General features: G+C 44.1%; 2 protein-coding genes across 2 annotated transcripts in view; both read right to left on the bottom strand.

Annotated features, from left to right (window-relative positions):
* Nucleotides 1-64: 64 nt before the first annotated feature.
* On the bottom strand, nt 65-1475 carry LOC128877393 (histone H2A-like). Its single transcript, XM_054124667.1, has 3 exons — nt 1316-1475; nt 1032-1239; nt 65-683 (listed from the first exon to the last, which is right to left on the bottom strand). The coding sequence occupies exons 1-3, from the start codon at nt 1335-1337 to the stop codon at nt 506-508; spliced, it is 408 nt and encodes a 135-aa protein (XP_053980642.1). The 5' UTR covers nt 1338-1475; the 3' UTR covers nt 65-505.
* A 2014-nt stretch (nt 1476-3489) lies between these two features.
* Nucleotides 3490-17663, bottom strand: part of LOC128877388 (uncharacterized) — a 68057-nt gene continuing 53883 nt past the window's right edge. The window contains exons 8-15 of the mRNA XM_054124660.1: nt 12753-13003; nt 11950-12197; nt 11551-11703; nt 11327-11472; nt 5153-7597; nt 4759-4965; nt 4239-4634; nt 3490-4030 (exon numbers count right to left, since the gene is read on the bottom strand). Coding sequence (XP_053980635.1) covers nt 3831-4030; nt 4239-4634; nt 4759-4965; nt 5153-7597; nt 11327-11472; nt 11551-11703; nt 11950-12197; nt 12753-13003 — 4046 coding nt within the window. The 3' untranslated portion in view covers nt 3490-3830. The remainder of the gene's footprint in view (nt 4031-4238; nt 4635-4758; nt 4966-5152; nt 7598-11326; nt 11473-11550; nt 11704-11949; nt 12198-12752; nt 13004-17663) is intronic.

Here is a 17663-nt window from a genome sequence, read left to right as displayed (position 1 = left end):
TAGCAAAAAAAAAAAAAAACAGGGATACATATAGAAAAAAGGCCAAAATTGTTGAAAGACAATGTAAAGTGAAGATTTAATCGTTCTTTATTTTCACTCTAAATATCGTTTACAGTCAACAAAAACATTTAACCTGTTGTAATTACCATTTGTTCTTACAATGTATAGAATATTGAGAATCTAATATAAAATCAGTCAAAAGGAAAACAAAATGGATACATTAATGGAAAAATTGACTTAAATAATAGAATGTATGCATAGGTACACAAGTCACTTCTCTTAAACTATACTAGAAATGTTGGTTGATTATTTAAATGAACAAAACAAGAGCAAATTGATAAGTCACTCTCATATAACTCAGATAATTCTACAATATATGTGGTTGGTACATTGTGAATGTAATCTCATATATTCTAGATATTACTTTGTTTCTTTTTTTTTTTTTTTTATAGATGAAAGAAATAAGGATATAGCCCTAAAGTACTGTTAAGTTAGAAAGGTTATTCTAATATTCTTGAGATGCTTTGTCTCCTTTTCCAGATCCACCAGTACCAGTCTTTTTCGGCAACAGAACTGCTTGAATGTTAGGAAGGACACCACCTTGGGCGATAGTTACTCCTGAGAGCAATTTGTTTAATTCTTCATCATTGCGAATGGCTAGTTGCAAATGACGTGGAATTATCCTGAAACACAAAACAGTGGTAGGTTTACTTAATATATTTGAAAATCCATGTTGCCATTAAAGGTCATTGCTTAACTCTTTGTTTTATCCTACAAGCTTGGGACATACGGATAAAAACAAAATCAATTTACTTGAAAACTGGGTTACAAAAAAAAAGTTACTTTACTTGACCGACTGGGAAACGAGGTTGTGCACCACTGCGACTGAGTACGCCGACATTTTTTTAGCGAAACCAATTTTTCCGAAAATTTATTTATCTAGTAATTGAAAGAATTAAATATATATGTAATGGCAGGAAGAGAAAGGATAAGGAAGAGGGGGGTCAAAGGGAACGGCTTGCTCGACCAACCTCGTCTTCTTGTTGTCTCTCGCGGCGTTCCCGGCTAACTCGAGTACTTCAGCTGCCAAATATTCCATTACGGCAGCTAAATAGACCGGTGCTCCAGCTCCGACTCGTTCCGCGTAATTTCCTTTTCTCAGAAGACGATGGATTCTTCCCACGGGAAACTGGAGCCCTGCCCTACTACTGCGAGTCTTCGCCTTTCCCTTGGTCTTTCCTGGAAAAGAACGTAAACGATTCGTTTTTCAGCAGTTCGTGGCGTCACGTCGTTGTAAACGAAACACTATACTTACCACCTTTACCGCGACCTGACATTTTTTACAGTACTCTCTTGAAACTTTCCTCGAACACAAGCAACAAAGCAACTTCCTCCTTGGAATATCAAACAGCGAATGAACCTCTACCCTGGCCGACGACGGTTATGCGTATGAACGACAGATATTTTGGCGGCGACAGTTAGGTCGGCGCTGGTTTGCGCGGGAACGCTACCCCAACTAGTGGCGCCGCTATTATAATCGTAAAATCCCTAATAAAGTCGTAGATTACTTATGAAAAATCTTTTCACATTAAATTCTACTAAATAAATCGGCACATAAAACATCTCGTCATTCACAAATATATAAACTTTCCAAATTGAAGTGTACAACGAATCATCACTTTTCTTGTTTTGCATTTTTGACTTTCGAGGGATATTTCGGGTTACGAAAGTTGCGTCATCAATTTACACACCTTGCTGGAAGCGAACAAATTTTAATATCTGGGGGTGGGGGTGGGGGCAGCGAAGACGGAAACAATATTTAAATAACGTTAATGGTCAATGATAAAAAAATTTGAAGCGTTCGTAAGGAATTTAGCATGAATATAATGATTTGTTCACAGGGATTTCGTGTGAGAATTCATTTGCAGCATCTTTAGAGCATCCAATCTATAGAAAAATTAACTATGTCTAAAAGTAGGAACTATTTCGCTTCAAATTTGTGCGTTACATCGTTGAGGACGGTGCCTGCAGGTTTAGGATTAATTTAGTCTATTCGCCGTTAGATGGCTATCCTTTCCAGTAAAAAAAATTTGAATGAGGAAAAAATGAAGAATAATGTTTATATCCTTATAATAATTACTTTGTGTTAAACATTGAAAATGATCACTATAGTGTACAGTATATGCGTGCACCCTATAGGATTGGAAGATGGAATAGACAGGGAGGTTTGATGTAATTATTGATCACGAGAAAAGTAGCGTTCGTAAAGTAGAGGCAGGAATAAATACACTCGGAAATTCATATTTTCAACAATTTACTCCTAGGCTCTTGTTTTGGCCAGATCGAAACCGACAAATATTTTGCGGTCTCTCTTTGTTATTACAATACATAAAAATAATGATATTTACAAATGTAGGATAACGTTAGGCACTCAATGAACAAAACGATGAAATTATAAAATGGTTTTCCTATTATACATACTGCAGGTGTTACGACGTATAATTGAACGATGCACTCAGAGAGCAGAGTGAGATACAAGTACAAGGATACTCAAAATTAGTATGGCGATGATTCAGTTGAATGTAAAAAAACAATGTTTTATTTTAACAAAACGAATTTTATTCGCGTTTAATTATTGTTTTGCGATTCGATTCCTGTTCGAACGTGTGGAATGTTGGAGGTCGGGTAACAAGCATATTTTCACGTGGAATGTGCTCGCGCGATGTTTCACATTTTCGTTTAAATTAAGTCACTTTACCTATACTGTAAGTACCTCACTGCTGTTGTTACATTAAATTTTTTTCTTGTATTCACTGGCCTTCGCGTTCACTATCGTGAACAAGTGGACATCGAAAGGAAGGATCGGTCACTAACCTGATTTCTCGGAATCAGAAGTGATTTTTCCGTATTCTACGAATGTCCGTAGACTAGAGTTATTTCTACTTCGAAACATTTTTTAAGTTAAAAATAATCGTTACAATTTCTATTGTTTCGATTCTTTTCCTTGTATCCCGAATTTGATCGTAATCGCAGCCTGTGGTACGTTTCAAAATGTGTTTCGTAATTTGCATCAACACAAAGCTTACATATACCATCGCTTGCGATGCAAAAAATAAAAATTAAAAGGAAAGAAAAGGAAAACGTCACAGTCTATATATCGGAGTAACTTTTCTCGATTATCACTGAACCGATTCGGTGAATGTCGATCTTTCGTCCTCTCTTATATCGGTTAATATTAACGATCGACTCGTTATACAAATTGCGCCATATCATTGTTTCAAGTTGTCTGACATAAAGTCCACATTACGCAGAATAAAATAAGTTATACGATTTGTCTATTTCTCATTAAAATATTATGATACAAATTACAATTATTTATAGTTCAGGGTCTAAGAGCCGTTAGTTGAAACTATAAAATCTTTATTAGCCACTTCTGTAGACAACTAAGAAGTGTGTTTACATATATTTCAGTATAATTTTGTTTTGTACAATCAATCTTACACGTGTTCTCATACTGCTGATATGGCTTTTCCTTTGTTTACAACAACATCCTAAACAGTTCTCGTTCATTGAAATATAAAGATGGTTCTAGCGACTCTTTGAACGTCGCATTAAATTGCCGTTACTGTATTTTGTGTATAACGTGTATATATTTAGTCGCAAAAACAATACGAAAGGCTGCTGTACATTTGGTCAGTAAAACTTCCCTCACGATCGTTCTCTTGCCCCGAGTACCATAAGGTTTTATACTCGGTACTGTACGCTAACGACCCTTAACCCTTTGATAATATCACAGATGAATGAGTTTCCGTGTTGTGCGTTGCGCGTCGCTACCTAAGGTTCCTAACAAGTGCGTTAATCCTTTCAATCTTTTCGCCGAGCACTCGCCTCTCCGAATCAAGAGCCGTCCTAGCGGATAAAAGCTCGTACATCCTTCGTTCCAGGTGAATCGTTTCGGAACGTAAGTTGTTCGACTGTGCCACCAATCTTGATGTTTCGCTCGTCAAGATTTTCTTCTCCAGCGTTTTTTCTGAAATTAAAAACAACGTGAAAATCAAACGTGCACTCAGAGACGACCGACATTTTAGAACAGCTGGGAAAATGTCGTGCATTTCAATAGTTTCGTAATGAAAATTCTCGCAGTTTGAATAAAATTTATAAGAGACTAGTGTATTCCTGTTAGCTCTGAAATGTACAATATTTTCTTAAAGACTGAAAAAGCGTCGCTGACACGCTACCTTTGGAATACTCTCTATACGCGAACATGATGTCTTCGATTCCGGCCCATTTAGGTCTTTCCCTTTTTTCACCCACGTTCTCGTCGGCGTTGTCGTCTACGATTTTAATATCCACGACCTTGCAGTGTTGTTTCACGCCATTTTCACCAGGCATGGGTAAAGCCGGATAACACATGGAAACAATGTTTGGAACCAAAGGTGGTAGAGGCGGTGGTCGTTCTGGAACGTGCTTCACTTTCACTTTGTCCAGGAGCCTCATCTTTTGCGGTGGTTTCGGTAACGATGGCGGATTGTTCGAGTAAATCTTGGCAATTCTTTCACAGTACGCGGTCACGGAATTCGTGCTTCTCCGTTTTTTACGATCCTGTAGAACGTACTGCCACGTTACCTCTGCCTCTGTAAATGCAATCCACGTGAAATTAATTTTATTCAAGATTAAAGATAACTCTTTTCTGCATCACATTTTAGTATCTACGCTTGAAAGTGAGCTGCAACTCGTGGAGACGAAAATAAAACTTACCGTCTCTTCTATTAGGAGGCATCACGTCGAGGCCTATGGTCCTGAGGAAACCAACTTTTGGCTCAAAGTCTGGCGCATGAAGTAACACGTCTGGATGTTCGCGTGGTATAGGTAATACAGATTCGATTACTGGCTCCAATTCCGAAGGTACGTCTGGCGGATCAGGATTTAATCTGTATCTCTTTTCCACTTTGTAAAGCTCCATTTCTGCAACAACCTCGGATAAGTCAACGAAAATTAACGGGACAAGATGAAAATATAGTGTCAAGGGAAGGCATTTACGTGGTATCGTTCCGAGTTTTGTGATGTTAACATAGAACTAATAAAATATTTGTTTTCACGTAGTCGAAAATAAAAATCTACAGGATGCAGAGTTAATGGAAGCCATCCTTACCGTTTCTCATGCTTAAAGTGGTCAATCCGAACATGGCGAGGAAAGTCAATTTCTTCTCGGAATACTGCAACTTGGCCGGCGGACCTTTGGTGATCCAGAGATCCACATCCTTGACATCATCTTCGCCTTCGGACTCGGAACTGCATGCGAGGCTCGTGTTTCTCTCCCGTTTCCGTTTCCTCCTCCTCTCGGCTAGATCTAGCGAGGACGTCAACTCCTTCGGTTTCTCAGGTACAAGAAAAGACTTCTCCCCGGTGGCCTCCTGTTTGACTAGAGCCTTGCTCAGGTCAGGCACGTTCAACACCGCTGGTTCGCACTTCACGGAAATCTCAGTCAAATTATTGCACTTGTCGGTGAAACAAAATGCGGCGGTTTTTAGCTCTGTCGAGAAATTCAACAGTTTCTCTTGGTATTTTGGTATCTGCAAGAGAACGTTCGAGACGTTCTGACACGTGCGCAAAACCTCCTCGGATTTAATGCTGTGCATCAGCTGGTGGGTGGTGTCCATCGGTTTTTGCGCGATGTCGTTTATACTAAACTTAAAACTCGGTTGAAACGATAATGTGGACAAAACGTTATTCTGATCGCTTGGTATCTTAGTCTCCACCTCGGGCTTGATTTCCTTCTCGGCGAAATTCAAGTTCACAGGTTGAAAGGGCGGACCTTTCCCTTGCTCGTACGTCATATGGGGTGTCAACGGTTTGTCTTGAACCGTGTTCTTCGCTAGGTGATTCTGACTCGCTGCCGTTTGCTTCGCGTGGTTCTCGACTTTCTCGTTGCACGAGTTCGGTTTTCCATCCCTCGTCGCATCAGCGTTGCTCTTGTGATGCGAGTTCGCGTGATTCGCGATCTTGTTTCCGCTAGCTGGGACGAGACTGCTACCGTTGTAGTTCGCGGTCCCCGTCGTTTTCTCGCTGGAGACACAATTAATCGCGTTCGACGCTGAATTCTCGTTTCGTTGAGAAGCTACCGTTGCCTGGCTCGATTCGGTAGGGTGATGCGAGCTCTGTTGCTTCGTGCAGTTCGAATTGGTGACGTTCGTGACGTTGTTCGCGCTGCTGGTAGTCGTTAACGTTGGTACGTTGACCTTCGACTGGGGATGATGCTGATGGGGCAACGAGGAGGAGAAGTGGGGCGGTTTGTACAAGCCAGGTACGTGCGAGACGGGTATGTGAGGATGATGAAACTGTTGAGGCGGATAGGGGATCGGCTGCGATAACGATTGTTGAAGACTCATGGTTTTCGCGCTATCCGTGGTGGAATTGTCAGAGATCATCTGGCCGATCGCTTGGGAAGCAGTCGAGGTCGTAGCGGGCGACTTGATCGGCGATTCTGGATGAGTCAGCTGACTCGTTATGCTGTGATTGTGACTGTTCGCGATCCTCTGTTGGGGTTTCGACGAGGAACGAAAGGAATCCTCGAACGGTCTGACGAAGGCTGGCTGCGAAGCCACTGTTGTCGTATTCGTCGCAGGGATAGTGGTCATCGTCGTGGTCGTGGTCGAGGCGTTCACCGTCGTGCTCGTCGGTATCGTCGTCGCGTCCTTGGTTCTCGACGCGTGGACGCTGTGAGACAACGGCGGGGACTTGTGCGTCAAATTCATGTGATTGACGCTGCTTATAGTCGAGGGAACGGCGTTAGGCGTGGTCAGACTGTGGGTCGCGTGAGTGGTGATCGTGCCGCCGCTCGACAAGGAGCTAGTCGTTGTTGTCGCGCAACCGGCGCTGCTACTTCTTTGTTGGTGTTGCTGCGACGATGGCGGTGGTTGTTGCGACTGTTGCACTTGTTGTTGCGGTTGCTGCTGATGGTATATAGAGGTGGTAACGGTAGTTGTCGCGCTGCTCATTATCGTAGCTGTGTGCTGACTAGAATGAATGGTGGTCGAGGGTACGGGAGGCAGATGGAGGGAGGGTATAGAAATGATAGGCGCCAGAGGCATACTTAGCGGGGGTGGAGGCGGCGGTCCTATTACGGCAGGCGTTAAGGATGACATAGAGGCTATAGAAGGTATAGGCGGGGGGCCGATTGGCGCGGAGCTTATGGCTGGCGGAGGTCCAAGATTCAGAGGGGGCAAAGTAGAGGGCAAAGGAGGCGGCATGGCTGCAGAGCTGACGGAACAGATAGAGGCGGTGGCCAGGGACGGCGGTGGGCCGATGGGAGCTGCTGGGTTTGGGAAACCTGGCAAACGGGAATGGTAGATATTTCCTGCTCCCGCTGGATCCGACGATTGTGGCTGAGCAGCAGGCTGTGGGGGCGGAGCGGTTGACTGATCTTCTTTTCTGGACTGGTGGTGACTGTTGCCGACGGATCCAACGCTATTGTTACCGTTGTTGTTGGTATTGTTGTTATTGCTACCGCTGCTCCCGCTCCCGCTCGGCCGATCTCTGTTCTCACGTTCTCGCTCCCGATCGCTATGCATCTGAGCCGCTATGGTCGGCTTCCTAGCTGGAACAAATCCCGAACACAGTGCTTGGTAATCTTCCACTGATCTACTGCTATCGGAGCTTATTTGGTATGGCAAACGAGTCATCCGGAGCAGTGTCTCTCAAACTATGGTTCGCGGAACCTTGGAATAGTTTTAAGCGAAAGGCCACGGAATTTCTGGCGTTGTTTTGTCTTTATTCGTTCTTGATTATTCCACGTTATGCTTGAATCGAGATTGTTTTACGCGAATGTCAAGCAACAACGATATTTCAATTTTAGGAAAACACCTATAAGAATCAATTAATTTTCTTTCGCGCGTTGTATCCAAGCAGGACGCGAAAGCAAATAAGAATTTCTCCTGGGGATTGAGCAAAAGTCATTCTTCACGCAAGGCGTTCGCGGGGAAGGGAAGTTTGAGAAACACTGGTCTAGAGTACACTAGTCACATGGTGATCTAGCTCTAAGCTACTACCTCGCGTTGGCATTCAAGCTTTCAGCTATATTATTGCTTTTCTGTTAGAATCGTGCGCGAGGAGAAGCGTTAAATCGGTTCTTGTGTCAGCCTAAGGCGGTATAGTGACGATCTCGATGAAAAACTTTTCGCATGATCGAACGCAAAGTCTGTAGGTCACCCCATGCGAATATTCGGGGTTAATCCTCTAGAACACTTCAAACGAACATTGCAATTTTTCGGCGACAACGAGATCTCGTTCGTCTACTTGAACTTACCTGAACGGGTTCCGTGATACACGAGTACGTGTGTCGTTATAGGAGGTAGCTTAATGTATTCGCTTCGAAGTATTGGGGATGATTGCTATTCGAATTTCCATGATAATTGGACAACGTATATAGATCGGAAAAGAAAGAAATTTCGCTAAACTATATCGGGACGCTCGCAGTCAACGTTTCTTTTTTTATTTTGTCTAATGAACGTGCGGTACGCAAAACTTCCGGCAGTATTCGACAGAAATTACCCGAATCTTCCCCAAAACTGTTTCAGAAAATGAATCGAGGGTCAAGAATTCCAAGTCAAGCAGAATTTTGATCACGTGTTGTTTTTTTTTTTTTGCAATGTTTATTTTCAATTATAGTCCAAATATACATGTTTACATAATAAATTATATAAAAACGGTATAATTTTGATAAAAGAACATCGTTTGACAAAGTTATATACATCGGTGGATTCGGTCAATGACGGATGAAATACGTGTTCACTACAATTAAGAAAAAATTATTCGGACATTCAGTGTTTTAATTGCAAAATTTCTAAAACAGTTGCGGGAACTAACGCAAGAGTGCACTGCGCCTGGGAATAGGATACACAACAAAAGAGTTTACACACAATCGTATCGTTTCGTGAAGCTATCCGCGTGATAGGATTTCTTGCTAATTGGGGATTAATTGAGAAATGCTTCTTCGACGTTTCACGGTGTTACCGGTTGTTCTACGAGACAGAAAAAGGAACAAAAAAGAGAGGGCGAGCAAAAAATAACGGTGTAGGAAAAAACTCTACGAGAACAGAGCACAAATTTACCGAACGACTTTCGACCACCGATTAGTATTTTTAAACTGTAACGTTTACGTTAACATATCGCACCTACGCATGACGAAAGAGCAATCGTATATACAGAGTCGTTTAAAGGGGAACAAAAATTCGTTTGCAAAACAAGAACGTTCGAATATTGATTCGAAGAAAACGAATCGTCTCGTTGCACACAACATCGTCCATCGATCGTGACCAACGGCAAAAATATGTTTCTTTTTTGTTTCCATACAAGGTGTGCACTCTTATGTTGAAGTTTCGCCGATCAGGACGTTACTAACTACAAAACGATTAACTATGTAACGAACATTTGTCATTGTACATGAATAGGAGGTCTCCATTCCAACGCTACAAAAATCAGTTGGAACACATTTGCCTCGAATACGATATAAATGGATTTGACAACCGACCGAAGGCCGACTTACTCTACCGACGTGAACAGAGAGGATTTAGTCGTTGGCAGCTGCCAAATAAGTCTGACTTCGGTCTACGGGTGAACAAAATCATTAGCTAAATCGGGCCTCGGAGAATTGATTTCATCTTCTTACTCTCTTCTTTTTATTAATCCTAGCCAAACCTAGGATAGACGACATGCGTTCACTGTTCTCACCCTCTCGACTATGTAAGCGAGTGATTCGAACTTAGGGGTCCCATCGAGGGTGGAGACTAGGACCCCGTGTTTTTCTTTACATGGCCAACGGAACTATTATGTTGTTGAATCTAAAAAAAAAAATAAAAAAAAAAAAAGAAAGAAGAAAGGAACGAAAACCGAAAAGACAAACGTGAAACTCAACTCGACCGTCGAGCTGTGTGCGCTTATCTAGAAAATATCGATTCTACCTCCATACGAAAACGACGAGCTACAATATGACTATAAACTTCGATTATAATCTAGATTAAAATTAGAAGCGTAGTATGTTCTTTTTGTTGTCGATTTCGATTCACAGTCTGGTTATATTTTACAACGACTTCTCCTCGCTTGCTTCGCTCGGTTCATCCGTTAACGGGATGAACTGTCGGTTGCAGTACAGAATTTGTTCGAACGTAGAGAGTTACCGATGGACGTTTCGAGGGTTCGATCGCTTGGCACCGATTATGGGACTAAAGCCGAGAACAAGACAAAAAGATATGCGAGCAAAGAAAAATTTTGGTCCACGGAGCGATCAACAGAGGACATAGCAGAATTGAAAAAGACTCTTCGGGTTAAAGGTCATACCGTAGTGTTTCTCAAGCTTCATCTTCTTGCGAACCCTCTGAATAAAGACAAATTTTCTAGGGCTTCTTACAATAGATTTCACTTCTTATTTATTTTAGTACACTTTGAAATTGTGTTTTTATATTTACAAATGTTGTATTCAATTTAAGAGACTTCTTGTACTTTTTATTCGTTGCACACAGACAGCTATGAAAAGTATTGGTGTGCCGATTTAGGTGTTCTTGATATTGTATATAGATAAATACCACGAGAAGCATTTTTTTGTTCCAGTTATTAGTAACCCCAGTTTGAAAAACACTACCATAGTAGTCTAGCGCCGGAGAGTTCAAGAAGTCGAGGCGAGCCGCAGAAGCAACCGCCTCAAACGCGAATGGCACATACATATCTTTGATATAAATGGATTAAGTATAAAATCTGTTATTCTAACTAAGGTATGGCCACGAGTATGACTGTACAATCTACAGAAATATAAAGAAAAATGGTAAGGACTTTGGTGCAGTCCGTAAATATAACATTTACCAAGTGCAAACTCTTCGTGCGCGACTACTACGAGTGGCCTTTCAATGCGGTCTATTCTGATTTCACTGAATCGACGCTCCCCGTCAACTGCTCCGAAGACCAAAGCTGTCCTTTCTTGCTCGAGGACTACCGAGAGCAAACCAAGAAAATTTGTCTTTAAAATAAGATTCCTCTGGGCCCGAACGCTGCGAACGAAAACGATCGGATGAAAAGAAGCTCGAACAGAGAGACGGGTGGGGGGTAACGACGACGGAAACGATGACACCGCGAAGTGGGCGACGGGAAAAAGGGGAAGTATGGACGTAGCGGGTGGAAGGGGGAGGGTGGGTATAAACCGCGCTCGCAGGAGGAAAAGAAACGATTATTTTCCGACGCGTGAGAAACGACGGCGGGACAGAGAAGTCTCGCGATCGCTCGTAATCGATGCTTTCTTTTTAATGAAAGGCAGTGGGGGGTGGAGCGACTCGCTCACCTGCAGTATCGGCGGATGCAGGTGCAGGCGCGGGTACCGGGGCGGCTGGAGCAGAATTTCGTGCCGCTCTTCTCCTCTCCTCCTCATCCCGCAGTGCAGCTTGTTCCCGTGCCTGCCTTAGGCGATGCTCCTCCTCCAGTTTCAGTCTGAAACGAGATTCGTGTCGCCGTTTATAAAATAGAACGGTTTTGATCGCTCGTCGCGGCTCTCTCGCTTTCACTTACCGTTCGTGCATCACGGGAGATATCAGTCCGAGGGATGCGGGTGGTATCATGTCCGGACTATATCGTATCCCGTAGAGGGGGTACGAAGGTAGCCCGGAAAACAACGGCGTTCTCAGCATTCCACACCGTTCCAAATACAAATGTTCCTCAAATCTGTGTACCAGGAATAAAAGCACACGGTTAACGATTGCCAGCAAACGGAGACCTATATCCGATCTGCTGCGAGACACTGAATTTATGCATCGAATAATTCATATATATATATATATATTTCATGTACTTTATGTCGTGATTTAGATGACACTTTAATTTGAAAGAATTATTCTCCATTTGTGTCGTAGCTATTTATATGCAGTAATAACCATGCCCAAGGATTTGATATAACTTGTCGAGGTATACCTATAAGCGTGTTGGAGGTGTGGCGGTGGATAGAGACTGTGGTGATAGGGGTTGTAGGCCGCAGGATCCAAGGCGAAGGCCGGCGGGGCATGGGCAGGATGGTGCTCGGGCCGGTACGGTTGAAAGCCAGAACGTGCCAGCAATTCGGAAGCCGCGGCGGTTACGCTGTGTTTGCTGGTATCCGCTGGTCTGGCGGTCGTGTACAAGGAGGGAATCTCTTCTGGTCTTCTCTCGTGAGTGGACCGTTCCTGAAATACAAATGCCCCGAGTTCGTTAGCCGTCGCGGTTTCCCGTTTCTTTCCTCGTTAACCTTTTCACTGCTGAATCAATCAGTGACAGGAGAAGCTTGGTGGCGTTGAATTAATCTCGTGATTCATTTGTAAATGAGTGTACTTATAAATACGTTACAAATTAAATAAGAAAGTAGACCAGAGATTTATATACCTAGTGTTTTATATTGCTCTACTCGAGCGCAACAGTTAAAAGGTTTAACGTATCGAGATGATTTAGGAGACAAGTTTCGTACAGGGTGTTCCAAGGTAGGAACGAGGAGTTTTTAAATTATAAAATGGGATATTTTTTGCTTCGAATTTATAACGTTATTTTCCCTCCAGCGTCCCGTACGAGAAACTGAACGGTTACGAAAGCCTAGTATGCGTTCGCACGGAAAAGGGGAGGACGTGTCCTTTGTTAGGTCCCCAAAGTGGACAGGCTACAAACGTTTAGCCAGGACACGCAAAAGTAGACAACGGAAGAAAGAAAAAAGGGGACACAGGTCGGCGGATCGTCGGGCGATTACTCACCTTGGCAGGGGAAGGACCTCTGACCAGAGGAGGCGGCGCTCGGTTCTTGGGACTCGCGCGAGGCTCTTCTTCCTGAGGTGCCGGGCCTGCCTGCTTGGCCAGGTTCCTCAAAGCGGCAGCGAAGCTTCTGCTATTCTGCTGAGCACCTGGACCGGGTCCAGGGGTATGACCCTGAGGTAAAGCACCGGAACTGGGTCTGTGAGGCTTGCTGATCGTAGTGGGTTGCGCTTTGGTGCTGGCAGGCTGGAGACCTGAAAGAGGTCGAAAGATCAATGAGACTCGTCCTTGAGGCGCTACCTATACAAGTAATATTGCTAAATTTCTCACTCCGTCCCTTCTGGGCCTGATTTACATGTTACCTGACGCGTCCATCGTTACTTTTTACTTCAAAATAATCAATTTCTTAAATGAGTCATGCACGCTAGAGTCACATACATCAAAGTTATATACCTTCCGTAACGTAATCATTTAAACGTCGTCGAACAAATAACGTTCAACGATAAAATTTGACTTTAAAGAAACCGTTTTGAATAGAATTATCGCGGAACAATGTGCGCGATAACGGAACGTCGGCTGGCAATTACCGGGTTACGGTTTAGCGACGATATTGCGATTTTGTAACCCGCATCGCGCCTTTCTCGCAAACGATATTTTAATACGCGCGTTGTTTGCTCGGATACCATTAAGCGTACCTCAAACATCGTCCCTTCAATTATTTTGTAACGTAAACTTTCAATGGGACTAAAGAGATACGAAAATGTAAATTAACTTTATGATTTTTTAGAGGATTTTTATTAAATCTGAGAAGCACTGCCACGATTCGTTTAAACGTGTCGGGATTTCCCTGTTAAAATAACGTCGATACATGGTCCGATAAGCAGAACCGTGCGATCTCTTTGATCTCGAGGTTTTCCGAAAAAGGGAATGCATAATTCGCCGGGCGCGATGGCGTTACCCGCGAGGGGAAGCATTAGCTCGTCGATAATAGCGTATCGTTCGTGCGCCGACAGACATTAATTATTTTCTACGATCGCGGCGGAATATAAATTGCAGTTTTTAATCCGTCGGCCGCGATACTCGACAACTCGACAATGCGACGATAACTCTGTGTGGTCTGGGTAATTACAAATTGCTCGCCTCGATACTTTTCAACGCCGTTTCTGCGTTTGCCTTTCTCTTTGCGATTACGCGCACGAAGCCCCACCCACGCCAAGGCCGTTGGTCCTTGGAAGACGTTCTTCGATAGGACGAAGAGTACGTTTCGCGATTGGAGCAATCATACCGTGTTTTATCAAAATCAATTTTGACCACGTGATGGATTTTCTTCCGTTGCGATTCGAAAATAAGAGAAACGTCTCTTTGATCTTCGGAAAGCTTCTTCGACAGCATCGTCACGCGACGCGAATCCGAGATGAAAAGGGCGCAAGCGATCGCGAAGAATTTTCAGAGCAGGGATTCGATCGCTATCGAATCCATTCTTTCTCCTTTTTTTCATCCACGTCCTTTTCTATTATTTTCTTCCTTCCTTTTTTTATAAATCAAGGATGAGTCAGGACACGTCGGCATCCGGGTGGTCCTTTGTCTGGGACGGTGATCGACGAAGAGATCGGAACAAACGATCAGTCTCTCTCTCTTGCGCGCGAGCGTGGAGGAGCCCTGCAGTTAAAACGAAAGAATATAACTGGAAGAGAAGGGAATACCCGGTGGCTCTCTCCGTGCCGTGATTCCGAGGATGGTTTTCACCCTCCATTCAATCCCTCGTCAGCAGAGCGGGCGCACACCTTCGTTTTCTCTCGAATGACAGACACGTGACTACCTCCGTGTTTCGCAATGGCACACCCAACAGGATGAAATATAGTGGTTTCAAGCAGAAATCGTACTCTGAGATGCCATCGGTTTAGTTTACCATCGTAGTTTGGCCGTTAGTTTATTCTTGCACTAACATGTACAAAATTTCAATTGTTAAGGTTAAGAAAATAGATATTTTAACCACTGAAACGATTGTACATGTAAGTGTACTAGTAAACTAATCATCGAATCATATTTCAATTAGGAGAATTCACTTAAAACATTTTTGTTTCCGTTAATTTCTAGTTGGCATTCTTGGTGAATTTCTGGGTGTGCCAATAGCATGTCTCGTGCCTCCCTCTCTCTCTCTCTCGATTCCCTTCCTGCAGTGTCACCCTATGAAAACGTTCGGGTTCGGGACGCGATTTCTTCAACCCCCTGTTCCCGTCATTCCTTTCTCCGTCGTCGTCTTAATAACCTTTCTTTCTACCCTTCGTTCCGCTCCGAGGAACAAATAACCAGGGGTGAAGCGGAGTAGGCAGGATGATCGAAACTCGATTCGAAATGAATTCCTATCGCGGAGGGAAGCATATTTTACCGCATTACGTTTTTAATATCGTGACACGTGCACGTGCTGGCAGACAAGCGACCACTCTTTGCCCCGACGGCATTCAATTTTTCTCTTTCTTCTTCTTTAATTCGCGTATAAATCTCCGTAAAATAACTCTTCGTAGAGAGACGTGAAGTAAAATTTACAAACGGTAGGGGTTTATTTACGGTCCGTTTCGAATATCCCGAAAATGTCGCGAAGAGGGGTTGGTTGGCTCGATGATTCTTCGTTGGACAGGACGTGGAGGAAAGGGACGTTTGACCCTTGGTTACGAACGAAGAGGCAAAAAATTGCGTGGACGTGTTGAACGCTAGACGAGGTGGCAAAGGTGGAAGTGAGCAAAGAGAAAGCGAGATTCGCCAACGCTGCGACGCGAGGGCGGGAAGGTTGACTCGACGTCGGAAGCACAAGGATTCCAGCGAGCGGAAAGGGTGTAGAGGGTGGTGTTAAGCGGCTTACAGTCTGTTACCATGGTAACGCCACACCACTAAGACAGGAAGAGTCTGAATCCGGCTCTGCTACAGTCCCTACAACCCTCCGTATACCGTGTTCTCCCTTTTGCCCTCCTCATCCCTGTTGTCCGCGACGCTCCAGCATCCCGCGGAGGAACGAGGTAGAAGCCAACGACGCTAGAGAGCACCGACGACGGATAAAGAGGGGAAAGGATTACGCCACTAACTCTGTTTTTACATCAAAGTGTTTTCACCAGCTCCTTCGATATATACAGGCTGTCCCATAGTGTTATACTTTCTTCGAATAGAGAATGAAATGCTTTCCTCGGTCGAAAGACGGCAAACAACAGGTGGAAACATTGTCGTTTTATCGCGCGAAGAGAAAGTCAAAGGAATCGAGACGCGCGAAGTAAAAGCGGCGAGACCATCCGTTTTATAAAACCCTGGAACGAAATTCTGACGAACGCGCACAGAGTTCACGAATCGCGTCGAGCAGACCTATCGATTTTCGCCTCGCGATGAACGAGTTTCGACGCGTATATAAATCGCGACGAGCGGACCAAGAACGTCGCGACGCCGCTCGAATAATTCTCTTTAGTTATGCAACAGGACAAATGAATAGTCTTAATAACGCGTGACATGTACTGGTTCGCATTTCCTTTGTTTATACGAACATCAGATAGGAGGATCATCATTGTCATGTAAATATAACGTTGGACTCTTGCCGGATTGTTACGTTACATATTTACATGCACGTGACAGGTGTCGAAGAAGGTGTCCGGCTTGTTCGTCGATACGCGAGACGTACCATTTTTAGTTTCTGCTGGTTTTGCAGCGATTCGAGCTTTGAAAATTTCCTTGGACATTGTTGGTCGTGTTCCTATAGAGACAATTCGCACTCGTCTAATTGTGGTCTTACCGTCGATAGTCTCTACGTCCATACCGCACGAGTAGCGAACGTGCTAAGTGCTTCGATGTCGAATTACTCGTGCATCATCATCAACTTCCAGGAACGAGTTTTACGTAACACGCGGAACTTCGATCCACTCGTGAAGGAAAAATGAGACGTTTCCTCGGATCGCGCTCGAATGGGTCGTCCTTCGTAGAGGAGCGAACAAAGTCGTATTTCGGAGCGAAATTATTTTCCGACGTTCCGAAGGGATGCTAACCGATGCGTGAGAGGACGCCGGGGGTTGATGTGTATAAGGAGCAGCAGAGAGCAAAGTGCACGGAAGGGGAAGAAAAAGGCCAAAGAGCTCCCTCTGGATAGGATTGACCTCGCTTTTTTTCTCCTACCATGGATTTCTGCCCGTTTGGCGAAAAACACGAGAGCCTCCTCCGTTGGAAATTCCATCGAGCGACCTGGAATATTTCCTGCCTGACGGCGTCGGGTGCCAAACTTTCGAGTGGTCTGCGGCAGCGTTCGTTGGCCACGATTAGGGGTGGAATCAGGTTCGATATGTCCTCGCGAATCAGAGTCAATTCCAGCACCCAAGATTCGCTTCACCAGTCATTAAGCATCAACGAATATCGAACAAAGATTAATTCGAAATTTCAAAGAATTGCTGAATAAAAATGATTTAATCGATCGCTGAATGGATTCTTGTAGTATTTTCCGTTGCTCGTTGGAGAAGTAGAGAAACGACAAATCGAAAGAAAACCGAAGAGATACGTATACGAGCGCGCGAGTAACGTCGAAATTCTGAAACTCGACGAGACGGGATTGCAGGTCGAGAAATATAGGCGCATACGATTTCGCGTGCCACTGAATTCTCGAGCGTCGTAAATTCCGAGCAATATGCACGCATTACGCCTGGCGTCGAGATTCTCGCGTTCGATGCGCGCCGCGTAGATATACCTATACTGGGTGTCCCTTGTGGTAGCTGGCAAACTCCACCGGCGTGTTTTGCGAGTCATTCCACACCGAAAGCGTTCCGCACACTTTGGGGCCAATTCCGTTTCAGAGCCGTGCCAGAGATGGCCAGGATTCTATTCGAATAATAAATGACGCGTAAAAACTCTGTGTAGCGATTTATTCGCCTCGTTTGTCCGATTAAACGG

This window comes from Hylaeus volcanicus, chromosome 5 (genome assembly GCF_026283585.1).
Source record: "Hylaeus volcanicus isolate JK05 chromosome 5, UHH_iyHylVolc1.0_haploid, whole genome shotgun sequence".
NCBI lineage: Eukaryota > Metazoa > Arthropoda > Insecta > Hymenoptera > Colletidae > Hylaeus > Hylaeus volcanicus.
Note: the sequence above shows the minus strand (reverse complement) of the source record. Positions and strands in the feature narration are given on the sequence as shown.

Excerpts from the sequence above, each read along its gene's own strand:
- LOC128877393 (XM_054124667.1), bottom strand. The coding sequence starts at position 1,337 with ATGTCAGGTCGCGGTAAAGGTG. Across the intron at positions 1,240-1,315 it reads GTCAGGTCGCGGTAAAGGTG|GAAAGACCAAGGGAAAGGCG; the intron begins GTAAGTATAGTG and ends GTTCTTTTCCAG. Across the intron at positions 684-1,031 it reads AGAGACAACAAGAAGACGAG|GATAATTCCACGTCATTTGC; the intron begins GTTGGTCGAGCA and ends TTTGTGTTTCAG.